Source organism: Phaseolus vulgaris, chromosome 3 (assembly GCF_051622355.1).
Source record: "Phaseolus vulgaris cultivar YP4 chromosome 3, ASM5162235v1, whole genome shotgun sequence".
Lineage (NCBI taxonomy): Eukaryota > Viridiplantae > Streptophyta > Magnoliopsida > Fabales > Fabaceae > Phaseolus > Phaseolus vulgaris.
The window spans coordinates 52,541,264-52,560,849 of NC_143500.1; the positions used below are offsets into that span (position 1 = coordinate 52,541,264).

Below are 19,586 nucleotides of genomic sequence, written 5' to 3' on the forward strand. Positions count from 1 at the left end.
AACATGATGAAATTGCCCGAAGATGGTAAGAAAACCGAGTTGGTGTCTTGTAATATATGTTAAAATTGGAGTTTTTAATTTTATTCTATATATACATCTTTTTTAATTTGGATTTTTTGAATTTTGGATTTTCAAATTCAGAATAAAGTATAATTTTGAAAATTTTAAAAGATGATAGCATATAGATTCAAATTGATATGGGGTGGAAGAACTTTCTTTCTTTGCTCTCTTCAAAAATAGTTTATGATTTCCGTTTTAAACTTTTTTTGGTCTGAATTTTTTTAAATTATTACAAATTCAACTTTTTTTCTTCTGTTAACATTATTAAAAGTTTAATATTTCCCTTAACTCTAATATATACAGTGGGTTCATACCCATAAATCTAAGATTATTAATTATTAATGTTAGTCATTTGGAGGAGATATCTTTAAAATACTTATTAAAGTTGTCTAGTTGAAAGCCAACAATTATAATGATTTATTCTTATCATGATGAAATTTCAAAACCCACTGCATAAATTTACATAGTAAAAGTTTCCATATAAAAAACAACACTTTCCCTGGTTATTTACATTTGGTCCCAAAAATTTCATTTCCTTCACCACACTACTTCAATATGCACACCTTTTACAAGAAACAACACTGTCAATATACTGCAAAACCAACTCCATTCCCTGCACAGACTCAATCACTAATGAAAGTAATTAGATTCGTTTAAGGGATTGATATTTTTCAGCATAGGAACAAATCTCTGACAACAAATTTAAAGAAAAAAATTATCTGTCAACCATGCTGCATTGCTTTGCTACTTCATTCCTCCTCTAACGCAACTTGAATTGGGCAAGTTCTTCACAGTTGGCATATATCTTGAAGCTGCAAAGCCATAACATGCTACAGTTCCTACAAGAACAGTGAGAACTGCAACAAAGAGTTGAACATTAGCAAGCAATTCAGCCCGAATCTCACTCTCTTTTGCATGACATGTGATATGACTATCCCTGAGCCTACAACCAGAGGGTAGCATGGGGCCGTACAGAACTAAAGCAGTCTGATAAAACCAGATTCCTTGCAGCGTTATAGCAATGCCATTACATAAATCTACTGGGAAGCTGGTAGGCAAAAGGGCCCCAGCAACTGAAGATATAATGCATAGCCCAATGAGGAAAGCAAGGAGGACATGGTAGTAGCCCTCAAGGCCTTTGTGTGTTGTTGAGTGAAAGTAGAATAGAAGATACTCTGCACAGAATGCTGTGGCAGCAATCAAACAAAGAGCACTGACCGGCAAGGGAAGATATCTGCATAAGACAATCAAGAAAATGAGAATGGAAAAGAGCCCACAGGTTAAAAAAACAGCACTTAACAAATAAATTAAGATGTAGGGAAACACAGGTCTGTGGAAATTGAAAAAACTGGGAAGAATCAGTTGTTAAATGACACAAAATCTGCCGAATAGCATGTTGTTAGCCTCACAAAGATCTTTGTGATCTCCCTCCAATAGCATGTGTACAATGGTACTACTTATAGGTTTAATTAAGGACAAGTGAGTGAGAAAAGAAGATATGGCAGTTAGCACTAAACTATAGGAGAGATAAACAGTCATGTAATAAAAGTCCGATGATATCCAGACTCATCACTAGAATAACTCACAAGCATGATTATGGAACTAATTGTCCCTTAGAATCTTCAAAAGCATGAAAAAAAGGTTATGTGAAGCTAGTTCAAAACACTACATGAATAAAATAACCGATCAATCTAGTGAACCAGTGGCTCTGAATCAGGAAGGAAACTTTTGTTCAGTTTTTTAAAGGAAACATATTTTATCACAAGGATGAAAGGATGCATGTTAGGACTGATTAACAGAAGCATCAATTTTCATGCTACAATGCAGGAGACAACTCTAGGTGGCTTAAGAACTAATGTATATAGACAATCAGAAGAAAGAGAACCCCAGAGATAATGAGAAAGTAGGCACGTTCCTAAAAAATTTAAAGGGACATTTTTCACCTATACAGCAAGAATTACAGTAAACAGAAGAAGGAAAAAAATCCTAGTGAAACATGCGATCCTATCACTCATTCACCATCAACATCTTCAGGCCTATAATTATCCTCCATACTTGATGAGGGCATGGATGGGAATGAAACATCTCAAAGAGGAGCAACTACCAGAGCCATGGTTAAGGCTAAGGAGAGGGAATCAAGAATCCAACAAATTGAATAACCTTTAGGATGTTTGAATATGCCTTTAGTGGCTTTGTGTTTGGACACAACTGTAGGAAGGGGTTTGTTTGGCCACCCGTCCCACCCGTCTAGCTCTATAAGCTCTAGTGTGTTTTGGCCATAACTTGGATGAATGAGAGCATTTTGCTTAGAGATTGAAAGATTGTGAGAGGTATGAAATTCTATCCTTTGTAGGTTCTTATCTTGAGTGCTAGGAATCAAGTGGTGAATCACCCTCCTTGCTTATCTTTTTGTAAGTGGAGCAAGTTCTCTACCTCCTTTCTTCCTCTATTTTTTTTCTTTTGGTTCTTGACTAGCTTCCATCATAAGCTAGCTTCCTTCTTTTCCTCAAGGTAATCTCTTCTCCTTCAACACTTTTCTTTCTGAGTTTTGATCTCTTTCTTTCTTGGATGCACTTTCTTTGCCTAACCTTTGTCATCCAAACAACCCAAAACAACCACCAACCACCTTCACCAAACTCACCACACACTTGTGAGAAATAAATTAATAGAAACTTTTTAGCCATTACTAGATAGAGACACATTCAAGCAGCATTGCAGCATTCATTGTGTTTTAGATTAGAACAACTTGTTCTTAACTGATGGATACCAACATTTTGAAATTCCATTAGCAACTTTTTCGTTCTTAACAGGCTCTAGAGACTTGTAGTAACTCATTTTTCAAAAGAAAATGCCAGAAACATAATAATAAGAAGAGTGTTAGATATAATTAGATATTATTTGATATTATGAGATATTATAGATATTGTTAGATATCTCATATTTATGTAATGGGCTTAGCCCATATGTTTCTTTTCCTATATAAACATAACCCTATGTGTTCAATATACACAAGGGATTTACCCTATTCTTTCTTTTCCTTTAATATGGTATCTAGAGCATAAGGTTAGAGTTTAGGGTTTAGGGTTCAATTTTTATTGGTGAATCCACTATTCACTGGAATTTTTCAGCCACCACCCCCACTGTCTCACCGGACCTTCGCCGGACCTTCGCCGGAGACGCCGCCGGAATCGCTGTCGGAGCCTTCATCTTTGTTGCTCCCGCCAATTAACCGGTGACTGGATTTGTCCTTATCTTTTATGGCTTCTTCCGCTTTCGCTGCCACTATGGCTTCTTCTTCAGTCATTATGCCGGATTCATCTATTTATACTAATTACGTCAATGTTCATCTTTCCATTGACAAATTGGATGGAACCAATTATGACACTTGGGCATCAGATATTAAATTATGGCTTAAGAGTCAAGGTTATGTTGATCATCTTACTCATCCTACTCTTCCTGAAAATGAGGTTGTTCGTTGGTCGAAAATTGATGCTCAATTATGCATTGTTATCAAATCGACCATTCACTCATCTTTAAAACAAATTTTTCGTACCTATGAAACATGTTCAGAAGTTTGGGAACAAGCAAAATTATTATATACCAATGATACTCAACGTCTTTATGGTGTGTGTCAAAATCTTCTCACAATTGTTGCTCCCAAACGTCTTGATGGTACAATGGCAGAATATCTAGGTAAACTTCATGCTCTTCTTCATGATTTTAATGAGTTATTACCTCCTGCCTCTACTCCTTCTCAAGAACTAGAACAAAGATCCAAGTTCTTCATGTTATTGGGTTTACATGGTCTTCCTGATGATTATTCTCACGTTCGTGATCAAATTTTGGGATCTCCTATTGTGCCTAATTTTACTTCCACTTGTTCTACCCTTTTGCGCGTGCCAGGTAAACACACCGCTGATATAACGTCTCATGTTGATGACTCTTCTGCTTTAGTATCTCAGCATAATGATCGTACTCGCCCTCACAAGCCGGGCAAAGGGCGTCACAAGTGTGACCATTGTGGCAAACTTGGCCACAAAATTGACAGATGTTATGCCTTACATGGTCGTCCTCCTAGATCTGTTGCGGTTGCTCAAATTGCCCCTGTGCAACCTTCTACCATGGACCATACTTCAATTGATACCCCAAGCCAGCCTGCTATTTTCAATGAATTTCTTAAATGGTATGAGGATCGTCAGAACCCTAGTTCCACAGTTTCTGTTGCACATTCAGGTACATCTTTTGTTGGCCTCACTCACTCCACTTCCCATGGCCCTTGGGTTCTAGATTCAGGTGCCACTGATCACATTACTGGTAATAAATCTTTTTTCTTTTCCCTATCTACTACGGGTTATTTACCTTCAGTTACCATGGCCAATGGATATAGGGTACCATCACATGGTGTTGGTACTATTAATCTTTTTTCATCTTTATCTATTGATAATGTCCCTGGGTCTCCATTTAACTTATTATCCATTAGTCGTCTCACTCGTTCCCTTGACTGTGTTATTTCTTTTACCAAAGATTTTGTTACTTTACAGGACCGGAGTTCGGGACGGATGATTGGCACCGGATGTGAGTCTCATGGACTTTATCAACTACAGATCTCTGCACATGTTGGCGCAATTATGGATTCTCCATCTCTCATTCATGCTCGGTTGGGTCATCCTAGTCTTGCCAAGATGCAACAGCTTGTTCCAAGTTTGTCTAATGTGTCTACTTTATCGTGTGAGTCGTGTCAGTTAGGGAAACACATTCGTAGTTCTTTTCCTCGTAGTGTCTCACAACGTGCTTCATCTCCTTTTGCCTTAGTTCACTCTGACATTTGGGGACCAAGTTGTATTAAGTCTAATTTAGGATTTCAGTATTTTGTTACTTTTATTGATGATTATTCAAGATGTACTTGGGTATTTTTAATGAAAAACCGTTCTGAGTTGTTTTCTATATTTCAAATATTTTACAATGAAATTAAAAATCAATTTGGAATTTCCATCCGAATTTTGCGCAGTGATAATGGACGTGAGTATCTTTCTCATTCTTTTAAAAATTTTATGGCTTCTCATGGTATTCTTCATCAAACTTCATGTGCTTATACACCTCAACAAAATGGGGTAGCTGAGCGCAAGAATAGACATCTTGTTGAAACAACTCGTACTATTTTAATCCATGGTGATGTTCCTCAGTGTTTTTGGGGTGATGCTGTTCTTAGTGCATGTTATCTCATTAATCGCATGCCATCTTCAGTTTTAGATAACAAAATTCCTCATTCTATTTTATTTCCACATGACCCTCTCCACTCTTTACCTCCCAAAGTTTTTGGGTCCACATGTTTTGTTCATAATTTTAGTCCTGGTCTTGATAAATTATCTCCTAAGTCACACAAATGTGTCTTTTTAGGGTTCACTAGATCACAAAAAGGATATAAATGTTTCTCACCGTCTTTAAACCGTTATTTTATTTCAGCAGATGTCACCTTCAGTGAATCTTCCCTTTACTTTAAGTCTTGTCCTTCTCCTTCAATTTCTTCATCTAATCAAGTTAATATTCCTCTTGTTGTGCCTAGTCCACCTAACAATTCACCACCGCCGCCAACTCTTCAGGTGTATAGTCGTCGTCAACCGTCTCATCGTCCATCAGCAGACTCTATTCTGGTGCCAACACCTCATCCCCCTCCGGCTCCTATAGTTGAACCTCCGACTGTTGAACCTGATCTTCCTATTGCTATCCGTAAAGGTATACGTTCTACTCGTAATCCCTCTCCACATTATACTGTTTTGAGTTACCATAGACTATCTCAACCCTTTTATACCTGCCTTTCGTCTATTTCTTCTGTATCCATTCCAAAATCTGTAGGTGATGCCTTAGCCCATCCTGGTTGGCGTCAGGCCATGCTTGATGAAATGAATGCGCTTCAGAATAATGGAACTTGGGAACTTGTTCCTTTACCATCTAGGAAATCTGTTGTTGGTTGCAGGTGGATTTTTGCTATCAAAGTTGGTCCTGATGGTACTATTGATCGTCTCAAAGCTCGTCTTGTGGCTAAGGGTTATACCCAAATTTTTGGTTTAGACTATGGTGATACTTTTTCTCCAGTAGCAAAGATGGCCTCTGTTCGCTTATTCATAGCTATGGTTGCTCTTCAACAATGGCCTCTTTATCAACTGGATGTTAAAAATGCTTTTCTTAATGGGGATTTGCAGGAAGAAATTTATATGGAGCAACCTCCCGGTTTTGTTGCTCAGGGGGAGTCTTCTGGATTGGTATGTCGTCTTCACAAATCCTTATATGGCCTCAAGCAGTCTCCTAGGGCTTGGTTTGGAAAATTTAGCAATGTTGTTCAACAATTTGGTATGACTCGCAGTGAAGGCGATCATTCAGTTTTTTATCGTCACTCGAGTGCTGGGTGTATCTATCTTGTAGTATATGTTGATGACATTGTTCTTACAGGCAGTGATCACCATGGCATCTCACAAGTAAAACAACACCTTTGTCAACACTTTCAGACCAAAGATCTTGGCAAACTCAGATATTTCTTGGGGATTGAGGTAGCACAATCCAATACTGGTATTGTTATCTCTCAAAGAAAATACGCATTAGATATTTTGGAGGAAATTGGGTTGATGAATTCGAAATTTGTTGATACTCCCATGGATCCCAACGTCAAGCTTCTACCCAATCAGGGGGAGCCTCTTTCAGATCCTGAGAAGTACTGGAGATTAGTTGGAAGATTGAACTATCTCACTGTTACTCGTCCTGATATTTCCTTTGTAGTCAGTGTGGTGAGTCAATTTCTTAATTCTCCATGTGAAGATCATTGGAATGCAGTCATTCGTATAGTGAAGTACATTAAAGGCTCTCCTGGAAAAGGTTTGTTATATGGTCATAATAACCATACTAAAGTCGTTTGTTATTCAGATGCTGATTGGGTAGGATCTCCATCTGATAGAAGGTCAACTTCTGGTTATTGTGTCTCCATTGGTGATAACTTGATCTCTTGGAAGAGCAAGAAACAAAGTGTTGTGGCAAGATCTAGTGCAGAAGCAGAATATAGAGCTATGGCCTCGGCTACTTGTGAGCTTATTTGGCTTAAACAGTTACTTAAAGAATTGCAATTTGGAGAGGTTACTCAAATGACACTGATATGTGATAATCAGGCTGCTCTTCATATTAGCTCAAATCCAGTTTTTCATGAAAGGACAAAACATATTGAGATTGATTGTCATTTCATTCGAGAAAAGATTATATCAGGAGATATCAAGACTGAGTTTGTTAATTCAAATAATCAATTAGCAGATATTTTTACTAAACCCTTACGAGGACCTAGGATTGATTACATTTGTAACAAGCTGGGTACATATGATCTATATGCACCAGCTTGAGGGGGAGTGTTAGATATTATTAGATATAATTAGATATTATTTGATATTATGAGATATTATAGATATTGTTAGATATCTCATATTTATGTAATGGGCTTAGCCCATATGTTTCTTTTTCCTATATAAACATAACCCTATGTGTTCAATATACACAAGGGATTTACCCTATTCTTTCTTTTCCTTTAATAAAGAGAAACAACTAAACTAACCTTATCCCTTATGAGAGCAGGGTAACAGTATCATAGATTAAAAACATCAGAATTAATCGGCATTCAATTTTTCAGACCAGAAAAAGAAAGATTTGCATCGATTAAGGGCATTGATCTGGCTTGACTAAAAGACATGGGAAACATTTATTCTTAAGCGATGGATACCAACACTTTAAATTGCATTACACAACTAAGGTCTTCAATCACAGGTACAACAGGAAGAAATGAGAGATTGGTTATGAATTTTAACAAGAAATGACTAACATAATATCAATAAGAACAACAGCAAAAACTTACCGTGTCTTTTGCGACAAGAGAGCAACAACACCATAGATAAGAAACATTAGAAGCATTCCAGAGTGCTCAAAGTTATTGAAGTAAGTGGTGTTCAAGGATCCATCTACAAAAAACCTGAGTTGGGTTGCTAACAAAAGCTCCACACACAAGTCAATGAAAGCACCAATTGAAATGACATAGAGCTCCAAGTGCTTGAGTCTTCCATTAAACCCCGGAACTGGATTCCAAACATGGACTCTGAATGTCTTAGGATTTGATACATACCTCACCACAGATCCCCATATATGCCATGCCCCAACTAGAAGAAACAAGGTCCCTGGCAATATATGACCTATGAAAGATCCCATCTTCCTAGTACTCACTCAACCGGATCTTTGAATGATTCTTTAGCAGTTCAAAGCAAATGGTTGACCACTATAAAATGTCCTCCTTGTACACCCACCAACTAATCCTGTTATGGATAAAAACACAGTCAGTTTCAAATTTCCAATTACAACTCCTTGGATCAAAGATTCAGTATAATGTTTATTAGTCATAATAGCAAGAAGTTTGCTAATCAAGCAACCCTAACCCATTTCTTCTGCTAAGATTCCCTTGCAGAAAGACTGATATTAAGTGTCAACTTCAATTTTCATTTTCTGGGAAAACTCAATTCAAGTTCCATGGAGCAAACTAACTAAGCAGAAAAGTCACAATCTATAACAATTAATGGTAAGAAAATACAATAAACCAAAGAAAAACTGCCACCAAACCTAAATGCCAAAAACTCTATACTGGGAGAAAGAAGATGAGAAGATCCATCTATAACCCCAAAAATTCTCATATTCAAAAACCCAACTAAATCTAAAGTACATTTCTTTCACTTCTCTTTCATAACAGAGACAAATTGGGCATTTGTGCAAGCAAGTGGAATTTTAATTATAAACTAAATCCAGTTGAATAAATAATTAGTTACTATACATGGGAAATAACGGAGATTAAGAAGTCCTAAAGGAAGAGAACAATGATGAAGAAAAAAGGGTTTGCTATACTTACTGTAATAATAATATGGCATATCATAAGCAAAGGCTGATTGGTTTGGATGCAAAAAAAAGAGAGCCCAATGATTCAGCGATTAAAAGTTATGGTTCTCCAATTTGCAACACCAGTGTCAATGATTTGAATCAGCACCAGCAGGGAGTGAAAAGAGGGTGATAGGTGTGAAAATTGGAGGGTAGAAAGAATGTTATGATGAGTAAGGTGGAGATGTGACATCAGTGATTATGAAAGTCTCTCTCTTGGTTTCAGGGTCTGAAAGAGTAATACCAACGAGGCCAAAAGCAGAGGTTTTTTTAGCGAAATACTATGAAAGGAAGAACACATACATGGACAGATACACATTATTTGAATCAAAATACCATGTGTTGTTTGGATAAATCTATGATTGAATGTAATCATAACTATACAATGATTTTATGTAAATTTTGTTTAAAACTCAAATCAAACCAATTCAATTATGACTTTTTAAAAGCAATTTAATTATAAAAAGAGTTTGTTTAAGTCGCTAATCAGAGTTAAGTATTTAAATTTATTTTAAATTAAATTAGAAAAACACAGTGAAAATTGTGATTTTCAACATCCAAATTAGGGGTGGCAAAGCGGGCCAGCCCCTCCTGCATTAGCCCGCCCCGTGTTTGGCCCGCAAAAATGCGGGTCGGGTTGGCCCATCCCGTAAAGTTATTGCTGGCTAAAATTCTCAACCCGTCCAGCATAAGAGCTAGCCCGCGGGTTTATGGGTTAGCTCACATTCTTTTTTTTTTACATTCTTTTTTTAAAAATTGTCAAATTAAACTTATATATTTGTTACTATCAAACCTAAATTAATTTTTCTTCCTTTTCAAACATAGTCAAACATCAAAATATTAAGATAAATATCAAATATCACTATTCTTCCACTTCCAAAACATTAAAAATACCTAATTCCAAAACATTAAACATAAACATAAACATTAATTCAAAAACATTAAACATAAACATTATTGACATTCTTTCATTTTAATAACATTGGATGTCACCTTAAAAGAACTTTTATCCTTTTTTTTTTCTTGCGGGTTAGCGGGTCAGCCCGCCCCACCCCGCTGCTAGCCCGCGCGGGCCGTGGACTAATGCGGGGCGGGTTAATGCGGGTTAACGGGTTGAAAAAGTCAGCCCGCCCCCGCGTTTTTTACCAGCGGGTCGCGGGCCGGCCCGCACAGCCCGCCCCGCTTTGCCATCCCTAATCCAAATTGTTTTATATTTACAAAATAAAGGACTAATTATTTTTCAATTGTTATTCACCAATATTTATATTTTTGTAATTTAATATATATAAAATAAGTTAATATTTAAGTGTTTAATAAAAAGTCATGCCCCTCACTCATATTCACAAATTTAAAAAATTAAAACCAATAATCTAGTCTAAACATAGTTGAATTTTGATAGATTAGAGTTAAATTCAAAGATTATATATCAATTAAATTAAATAAACAATACTTAATTTGACATGTGGCTTCTAATTCCACATTTTGGAGATTGTCCATGTTAACTGTGGATACAGAGTTCTTCATATTTTAGTGTTTATCTTTCACCAATAATATGATGAAAAATACAACTCAGGTAAAAACTGTTATTATAGTGTTAACACAAGAAAATATTTTGCGAAATTGAATAAATAATCTTTGTAAAAGAAATGAAACCAAGAAAAACATAATATTTTGGACCAAACATTTAAACCATAATGTAATCTGAATATGAACTAAACATCATCATTATTTGAACGTTTTAACAAGAAACTCCATAAACTAGTCAAAAAGTCTTTTTTTTTTTCAAAATTGGCTACCTCACTCAGTGAACAGAGTCAACACGACATGGTTCTCCACCTACCCAGCTACCCCCACCTTCCTCAATTCTTATATATATATTGTTAGCAGTAGCAGTAACAGCAGTAGCAGAGCAGAGTGAATAATCAGTTATTGAAAAGCAGTTTTGAAGAGAAGGAATGGGGAAAAGCAAGGTTCTTGTGGTGGGGGGAACAGGGTACATAGGGAGGAGGATAGTAAGGGCATGTTTGGCTGAGGGGCATGAAACATACGTGGTTCAACGCCCAGAGTTGGGCCTTCAAATTGAAAAGCTGCAGATGCTGCTCTCCTTCAAGAAACAAGGTGCTCATCTTGTTGAAGCCTCTTTTTCTGATCACAAAAGCCTTGTGGATGCAGTGAAGAAGGTTGATGTTGTCATCAGTGCCATCTCTGGTGTTCACTTCAGAACCCACTGCATCACTCTGCAACTCAAACTCGTCCATGCCATCAAAGAAGCTGGAAACATTAAGGTCAACCCTTCTTCTTTCAGGACTATTTCTTTTACAAAACATTCAATTTATCAGTTTTATGCACATCTCATATCTCATATCAACTAAAGATTAAAACATTTCATAGTATATAAGTGTGTAAATCTATCTCATATTAATTTTATTTGGTTGAATTAGACTTAAAATTCACTTCTTAATATTTATCATTTTTTTTTATAATTTCAGTTACAAAATTCCTCAATTTAGCAGTAGCATAGACGCGGCAATTGATAGTAATGTATTATTTATTACCTCATATTTTTGTTTAATTCGGCACTTTGCATGTGGAGTGATTCCCTTACCTACTGCACAAGACAAATACACTTGATATAGTAATATTTTCATTCTTTATCATGAATAAAAACCACTGTTTTTCCATTCCTTCCATAACATGATCATCATTCATGTAATATAATGTGGTGTCCCACTTGTACTAGTTATTTTTGTTTCCACTCTTTGGTAATGATAGATGGACATGGACACAAATTACTAAACAATATCTAATAAGTGCTGATATGTTGATAATTTTGCATCAGATTACACTTGAAAAAAGAAACAACTAAAATCGAGCAATTTTGAAATTGTATTGAACAAATCACAGCTATAAACTGGTGACTTTTAATTTGCGGTTCTCATAGTTACATTTTTCATATCTAAACAATGTTTGTGCTCCATGCAGCGTTTCTTGCCTTCTGAATTTGGACTAGACCCAGCAAGGATGGGAGATGCATTAGAACCAGGAAGGGTAACATTTGAAGATAAAATGGCTGTGAGGAAAGCAATAGAGGAAGCCAACATTCCTTTTACTTACATCTCTGCAAACCTTTTTGCTGGATACTTTGCTGGCAGCCTCTCTCAGATGGGGTGTTTTGTCCCTCCAAGGGACAAGGTGCATCTCTTTGGGGATGGCACTCTCAAAGGTCAGTACCAAAGTTTCAATAAATGATTGTGATTTTTGAGTCACCACATTAAGGTTTTTGAGTATCTCTAACATAACAATTGTGACCACATCATTTGCATTTACCTACAATTTTCTTGCAACATCATCAATGAAACCTCAATTACTGCTTCAACTGCAATTTAAAACCTTGGTCACCCCTCCAAACTCAATCAAAACAGATATCTTTTATTTTATAGTGACATTTCTGTGATGATTGCAGCTGTTTTTCTGGATGAAGATGATGTTGCAACATACACAGTGAAAGCAATAGATGATCCACGAACCCTTAACAAAACGTTGTACCTAAGGCCACCAGAAAATATTCTGTCCCAAGCAGAGCTTATTGGAATTTGGGAGAAACTCATTGGAAAGGAACTGGAGAAGACATACATTCCTCCAGAAGGCTTTCTTACAACACTGAAAGGTAACACATCCAATTTTTATTTGGAAAAAGTAACTTTATTTTCTTAGACCATTCGTTTTGATTTGTAATTGTTCTGAATTTGATTTGCAGGGTTGGATTACAAACTTCAAGTAGGGATTGGGCACTTTTATCATATATTCTATGAGGGGTGTTTAACAAATTTTGAAATTGGAGAAGAGGGTGCAGAAGCTTCCAAGCTTTACCCTGAAGTGAACTACACACGCATGGACGAGTACCTCAAAATTTATGTGTAAAATGAACTCCCACACGGTTTTTAGCAGAAAAATTCTTAATTTAAGGGGATTTTTTTTGTGGGAGAAAGTGGACTTTTCTGATTTTGAAATGTAAACGAGTTTAATTACTCTATCATTAAATAATCTCTATTGTTTTTGAGAGGTAATGAAGACAAAGTTACTTATAAAAAGACACGTTGTCTTTTTATCTTCAACCAAATTTGTTTTGTTTTAAACGATAAACGATAAATAATTATATATTGAATAAAAAATAAATTTAACTCTTAAACGAGATTATTAAAACCTATAATTTTTTTCAACAAGTCATCTTACTCCTCTTACATCAGGTATCACTCGTAATTTTTATACTTATAACTATGTTGCTTCTGACAATACATTAAAATGAAATTTGAGCAGAGTGAGCATATTCATACTACAAAATAAGTTCAGATTCTATGATAGTGCTACCATGTACTAGTTGGAAATTCTAAAACCAAGGCTGCAGCTGCTGCTTCTGCTTCAGAACCTGCTGCTGCTAATGCTATATTATACAACCTCTAAAGCCTTTTCTAAGGGTGGTTTCATCCAAATTCCTTCCAATGAAAACGAGCTTGTTTGTCCTCTTCTCGTTAGGTTCCCATGTTTTTCCTGGACAGCCATCCAACATAGAATGCACCCCCTGAAAGTATTAGGGAAAATGGGGTAAGAGGACCTACGCACCTGGGAATGTTGTAGTAATTGAGTTTTGAAAGGCACGGAAAAGGAGGGTAGACATATTTTTCTTAAATTAGGAGAATTATATAACATTTATTTATAACAATAAACAAAATATTTACACATTTAAATTTATGTTAATCTACCATTTTGTTTATTTTAAAATTTATCCAATAAAAGAATTGATTAGAAATAAAAAAATATACCCTCCCTCCCAAACATATCTTTAAAAAAACTGTAGATAGGTAAATTGAGAGAACCTGAAACACATATCTCTGATCAGAACCATCCACTGACAACACACCTTTCATTCTGTATAGGTCCTCTCCATTTTCTTCAATCACTCTCTCAAGCCAATCGTCAACCTAGACCATCGTATAAAAGGAAAGTGAGGAAAAGTTCAGCCATTAACAAAAGCACCAAAGATGCAAAGGTTGAAGCATGTCAAATGCACTCAAAGCAACTCAGTGATTTTAGACTATTTTATGAAGGGTTAAAAAGAAAAAGAGCAACAATTACCTCATCAAGATCAAGAGTTCCCTCTGCAACTATACTGACACTGGAGACAGAAGAATCATGCACATGGTCATGATGGTGATGGTGATGGTGATGATGATGTCCTTCGTGTTCTGTGGATATATTGGAAAGATCAAGTCACGCAGCACCACAACAGAACAAACGCATAAAAATACTCTGGAAACCTATTTTATCAAACAAGTTGTGCAGCCTTTGTTGTTGTCATATATGAATTCCACCTAGGATTGGACACGGGGCAGGGGAGTCCAGTGACAAAATAGGCATATCCTTGCTTTGAGTAGTAATTAATAAACTTATGGATGCAGTGCATTTTTTAGCACAGTTTTAATGTCAGACTATAATATGCTAAACAGGTGTCTCTTTACCTGGTTATATGGAGAATCAAGGTCCTTCACCCTCCTCTTATTTAAACGGTAGCATACTAGAGTTCTAATGCTTTCTACAGGCGTCACATCTTCTCAAGGACTCGCTTCCCATTAACACAGTCATCAAATGAGATTTAGACGTTCTCATGAATATGAAAACTCTAAGCTATAATTTTTCACCATTACTTTGTAAGTGGAGGAAACATCCTACTTTGGACACTATAATAGACCTAGAAGATTATTTTCGTTTGCTGGACTTTTGCCCCAGTATATGTTTCAGTCATTTTGAATCTTCAGAAAGTCCTTCTAGTCTAGGGGGAACAATGTCGATTGTGTTACCAATTTTGTTGTTTAGGGCTTCTAATTGCATATATAGGGTTTACAATTTGGCTTATATATTGCTATGTATTTAAGGGTTTTATTTTATTTTGGATTACCTTATTTCATTTTGGAACAGGCAATTAGGAATAACTTACTAAGATATTTGGCTATGTTGGACATATGGTCCCTTGGTGAAAATATTTGAGATGCTTTGATAATTATATGATCGATATTTCCTTTGTTTAGATGATTACATGGTTGATATGGAGGAACACTCTGTCATAGAGAAGTTTTCTAGGTTTATCGGGAGAGTACTCAGGCAAGGAGTTGTTGTCCTAAATAAAATGCGCCAAATATACAAGCTAGACTTTCTAATTGGGAGACATCCACTTCACTATGTAGTACTTCTATATTAGTATTTCAAAAAGAGAAGGTATTCAATCAATTCTACATTGTCCAGCAACACCCTCTGTTTTCCATTTGAAATATCATTGACCAATTTTACGCAGCTTGCGCTAACAGCACAGTTGAAAACATAATGAAAAAAGTGGGAAAAGAGTTTAGAAAAATTACCATGTCCAGAATCATCCCGATGGCTTGAAGAAGATGGACATTCTCCAGGTACCTCAGATTCAATTCTGCAGTAAAAATGTGTTCGATTGAAAAATAGATAATTTTGTAGAAAATACACTACATTTATAAATATGCATCGTGATTTATTATACTCAAAGCCATATTATAAATATGCATCAAGTACTATAATGGGACTTAAAATATAAATCAAGGTAGCAATATGTTAGAAGACACAACAAATTGAACACCTCTTACCTCTCAAGATCATATCCTCCCACACCAAGAACGAAGTCTATGTCAACAGATCCAAATTTAGCTTGCGTAATTTGTGCCATTCCATTGATGTGCTAGCAACAATTCACAAAAATGAAGAACTACTTCCATAAGCACTATTTCTTGGGAAGCGAAGTATATCCATACACAATGCAATAGAAGCTGATGAAAAAAACATATAAACAAAAATCAAAGAACAACAATCTGATTCATTTATTCATAACTATTTGATCCATCAAAAAACATATAAAAGAAAATCAAAGGACATCAATCTGATCCCTTTCATAAAAAATAATTGAATTTCTCTCCTATTGTAAAAGTTATCACATATTTATCACAAGTTAAACTTGAGTTGAAATAGCTTGTTTAATCCATTTATGTTTCATTTGTGCACCAATTCAATTCAGTCAAAAGTTTCCTTCCAATTCATTTGCATCCAGTCTATTCAAAGAGATTCAAGTTCAAATTTATATGCAAACCCTAGAATTCTTTGAATCACTAAGAGAGAATGAGGTTGTGACACCAAACAAAGAAAGATGGGATGAAGAATCAACAACAAGTATCAGTTACCTTGATAAACCCAAAGAAGAAATTAATCTTGTGGTGTGCAAAGTGAAGGGGACAGAGAGCGTGAGTGAGTGAAAGAGGCAAATCAATAGTTTAAAACTTTTGGACTGTTTTATCCCCATCCATACACCCCTAAATATATAAATCTAATTATAAAATATGAAGTCACCAAGGACATGTTGAGCTTTGTATGAAATTTGTACAAGTCATGTACATACATGATACATCATTTCATGATCCTAGTGTAACGCAAATACACATCATCTTTTTTACTTGCTAAATAGAATTTTTCTACCATCCTAGATCAATTAAGGAATAAAATGTGTAGAGGATCCACAAGTAACACAACGCACCTTAATTTTCTTAGTCAATATATTTAACTCGGATTCAGTAACCAAATCTATCTGCAAAAGCAATTAAAAACAATCAGAATCTAGAAACACGGTAACAAATATCTTAGAAGTCAATATTGGAACAAAGGGAAGTAGAAAAGAACACATAAATACTACCATAGAATCTTAAGGGCAGAAGGTTACCTTGTTCAAAATAATACGATCAGCATATGCAACTTGTTCTACTGCCTCATTAACCACAAATCTTGGTTTCACTTCATTTAAATGTTTCATGGCATGCTTGCAGTCAACCAAAGTCACAACTCCATCCAGTTTCACATGCTGTGAGACCAGTTCATCACTGCAAAATGTTTCAATAACAGGACCAGGCTTTGCAAGACCTGAAAAAAGTTTAAACTTGAAACACTAAAATAAACTTTCTATTGAATTGTTTCATACACCTAACGGATGAAGCTAACAACAGAACATACATTTTATCATTACACCCTAGGGCTTCCAAACAAATTGAGAAATACGAAGGAAAATCCCTAAAAGAATTCTAAGTTTCAGAAGATCACAAGTAAAATTGCTGCATTAAGATAAGGAAGTAATGAAAACTCATTATGGTTCTCCAAAATTGAAACATTAAAATAAGGATAACAATGAGCAGAACTAATAGTGGTTCTACAAACTGTTCTTTATAAAATCCCTTTCACTAAAATACTAATATATTTCACTTTCTCTTCACATAAGATCCAAAAATCCCAAAAGAATTTCAGGCGGCCACAAGCAATAATGCTACTTGACAATTTGGACATTTTAGTTTCAACTTGCAATAAAATCCAACCTCCAACATCTCAATTCTACTGTTTAAGTTCCTTTAACTACATGAGCAGAGCAATTTACAAACCTGTTGTTTCGATAACAATATGATCAAACTTGTCTCGTTTTTTCGTAACCAGCTCCAACAGCATTTTAACAAGATCTCCCCGTACAGTGCAGCAGAGGCAGCCATTGTTAACCATGATAATCTCTTCACTCGCAGAAGAATGACTAGCAACCAATGACCCATCAATATCAACCTCACCAAACTGCATTTACACCAACGAGTCAAATTCAAAAATAACAGTAAGCTTAAAATCAAAAGGGCAAATCCTCTAAAACACTCCACGCACTTCACAATTGCTCCAACTTCAAATAAATAACACGCCAAATAATCTTTTCAACAAGCACAATTGCTAGTGTGACTAATTCAGCTATAGTCATCATCATTAGAAAAAAAACTATCTATGCAATGCCATGAGTTATATATGGTCCAAAACATCTACCATAGTTAGCAAAAACATCACTCCTAATTCAAAATAAGTGGACTTGCAGAAATTAAGTATTTTCAATTAAACTCGACAAGGCCATCATCCAAGTACACAGAACTTGATACAAAGACAGGCAGGGTAGAACTCAATACCTCATTTTCAATTACCGCTATCCGTTTACCATGTTGAGATGTGAGAATATGATTAAGGAGAGTAGTCTGCATTGCCCAAAACTAAGTTATAAACTGTTCAATTGGTTAAAACTCAAAATGAAAAAAAAAAACACATAATGAGATGAAGTCCTTTTCAAGTTTTTTGTGTGTTAATTTTATGGTTTTCTCATTGCAAACCGTTTTCTTTTTTCTACAGAGGAAAATAAAATGAGGGGAAAGGGAGACCTTTCCAGAGCCCAGAAAACCAGTTATGACTGTAGCGGGAAGGCGATTATCGAGGGCGAGAGAAGGAGCTTCGTGGAGATTAGGGTCTGGAGCGGAGACCATGCCTCGGAAGGTTCCAGAATAAGGATAACGAAATTTAGTAGTGTTAGAGTGTGGAGAAACGAGGGAATGGAGGGTTCTGATGAATGGAAATGCAGAGAGAGAGTGTTGAAGAGGAGATTCATGATGTCGGAAAAGGGAGGTTCTTCGGAGAATGATGAACCTTGCCGCCATTTTTGCCGGGAAGTGCTTAAACCCTAACCAGGGTTTGGATAATATATGCTTGATTATGCACTTATTGTTTATAAAAAATAAATTAAACTACATTTAAAGGAATGTATGAGAATGATTTTTTGTAATGTAATTGTAAAATAATTATTAATTTATTTCTAGTCATTTAAATTAATCACTTCCATTTACAAATTTTTCATTTGTTTTTTAGTTGTTTGAACACTTTTTCACTAATCTAAATAATCTTATATTTTCTTTTATGGATTTTCATTTTATCTTATTGATTAAAAAGATAATTCTAAATCAATATCTATTGATTCTTTCTCATTCAATCTTTTAATATTTGAAAGGAGATGGTTTAGTAACAAGTTACCCAACAATTGACACTCTTGGTTATTAACATCTTCCTCATTTCTCATTAGTGTTTAAATCTAAAGTTGGTGTTTAAGATAAAGGTTGTGTGTCTGCATTCTCTCTTTATTATCAATTAGATGAGTAAATAGTTTTCTTTCTTTTTCATGTTTTAACTTAAAATGATGCATGGAAATCTTACAAATTCATCTCATTCCTAATAAAAAAAAATATTTTAAGATATTTCAAAACATTATTAAGAATAGTTTGGAGTATATATACTTAATTAATTAATTTAAATACATTTTAAAAAAATTATCAATTTAATATATTTGAACCTTAACCTGACTTACCCAAAACTAGACTTGATCTTACCTAGACTTAATCCAACATAATTTGTCCTAATCCATGTTGAGTTTGACACAATACAATTTATGTCAAGCTTAATTCGGTCTGACTTGAATACAATTTATGTCAAGCTTAACTCGGTCTGACTTGAATCTGTTTGTTTCGGTTTAATCGGAATTGACTTGGACCCATCTAAACCAACTTGACATGGTATCATCCCAACTTAACTTAAATTTAACCTGACTTTGTGCATACTAGATTTGGATTTGAATTGAGTAAATATTTTTCATGTGTATAAAATTTTCTAAATAATATTTT

General features: G+C 35.3%; 3 protein-coding genes across 6 annotated transcripts; 1 reads left to right on the forward strand and 2 right to left on the reverse strand.

Annotated features, from left to right (window-relative positions):
- Positions 1-648: 648 nt before the first annotated feature.
- LOC137808552 (uncharacterized) lies at positions 649-9,303 on the reverse strand. The gene is given in 4 exon segments (XM_068609719.2): positions 649-840; positions 842-1,294; positions 7,946-8,396; positions 8,981-9,303. Coding segments are annotated over 3 exon segments (831 nt in total). The 5' UTR covers positions 8,293-8,396; positions 8,981-9,303; the 3' UTR covers positions 649-809.
- A 1,424-nt stretch (positions 9,304-10,727) lies between these two features.
- On the forward strand, positions 10,728-13,126 carry LOC137808554 (isoflavone reductase homolog). The gene is made up of 4 exons (XM_068609721.2): positions 10,728-11,291; positions 11,989-12,229; positions 12,470-12,673; positions 12,764-13,126. The coding sequence occupies exons 1-4, from the start codon at positions 10,962-10,964 to the stop codon at positions 12,925-12,927; spliced, it is 939 nt and encodes a 312-aa protein (XP_068465822.1). The 5' UTR covers positions 10,728-10,961; the 3' UTR covers positions 12,928-13,126.
- Positions 13,127-13,200: 74 nt separating this feature from the next.
- LOC137808553 (uncharacterized) lies at positions 13,201-18,631 on the reverse strand. Of its 4 annotated transcripts, none has more exons than XR_016519329.1 (10): positions 18,300-18,618; positions 18,054-18,119; positions 17,499-17,679; positions 16,793-16,989; positions 16,610-16,660; positions 15,672-15,851; positions 15,417-15,481; positions 14,140-14,249; positions 13,881-13,985; positions 13,201-13,585 (listed from the first exon to the last, which is right to left on the reverse strand). XR_016519329.1 is itself a non-coding variant. In XM_068609720.2 (10 exons), the coding sequence occupies exons 1-10, from the start codon at positions 18,570-18,572 to the stop codon at positions 13,448-13,450; spliced, it is 1,278 nt and encodes a 425-aa protein (XP_068465821.2). In that variant the 5' UTR covers positions 18,573-18,631; the 3' UTR covers positions 13,201-13,447. The 4 variants fall into 4 exon arrangements, 3 of the variants coding, with proteins under 3 accessions (XP_068465821.2, XP_090155945.1, XP_090155946.1); XM_068609720.2 differs by having other exon boundaries at positions 15,672-15,763; positions 18,300-18,631; XM_090299819.1 differs by lacking the exons at positions 13,201-13,585; positions 13,881-13,985; positions 14,140-14,249 and adding an exon at positions 14,326-14,375 and having other exon boundaries at positions 15,672-15,763.
- Positions 18,632-19,586: the final 955 nt, after the last annotated feature.

Bases quoted from the DNA above. Each gene is read 5' to 3' on its own strand.
- LOC137808554 (XM_068609721.2), top strand. From the start codon at position 10,962: ATGGGGAAAAGCAAGGTTCTTGTGGTGGGGGGAACAGGGTACATAGGG. The intron at 12,230-12,469 runs GTCAGTACCAAA...TGATGATTGCAG, and splicing joins TGGGGATGGCACTCTCAAAG to CTGTTTTTCTGGATGAAGAT. The intron at 12,674-12,763 runs GTAACACATCCA...TTTGATTTGCAG, and splicing joins CTTTCTTACAACACTGAAAG to GGTTGGATTACAAACTTCAA.
- LOC137808553 (XM_068609720.2), bottom strand. From the start codon at position 18,572: ATGGCGGCAAGGTTCATCATTCTCCGAAGAACCTCCCTTTTCCGACAT. The intron at 18,120-18,299 runs GTCTCCCTTTCC...TGGGCAATGCAG, and splicing joins GTTTTCTGGGCTCTGGAAAG to ACTACTCTCCTTAATCATAT. The intron at 14,250-15,416 runs GTAATTTTTCTA...ATATATCCACAG, and splicing joins TCGGGATGATTCTGGACATG to AACACGAAGGACATCATCAT.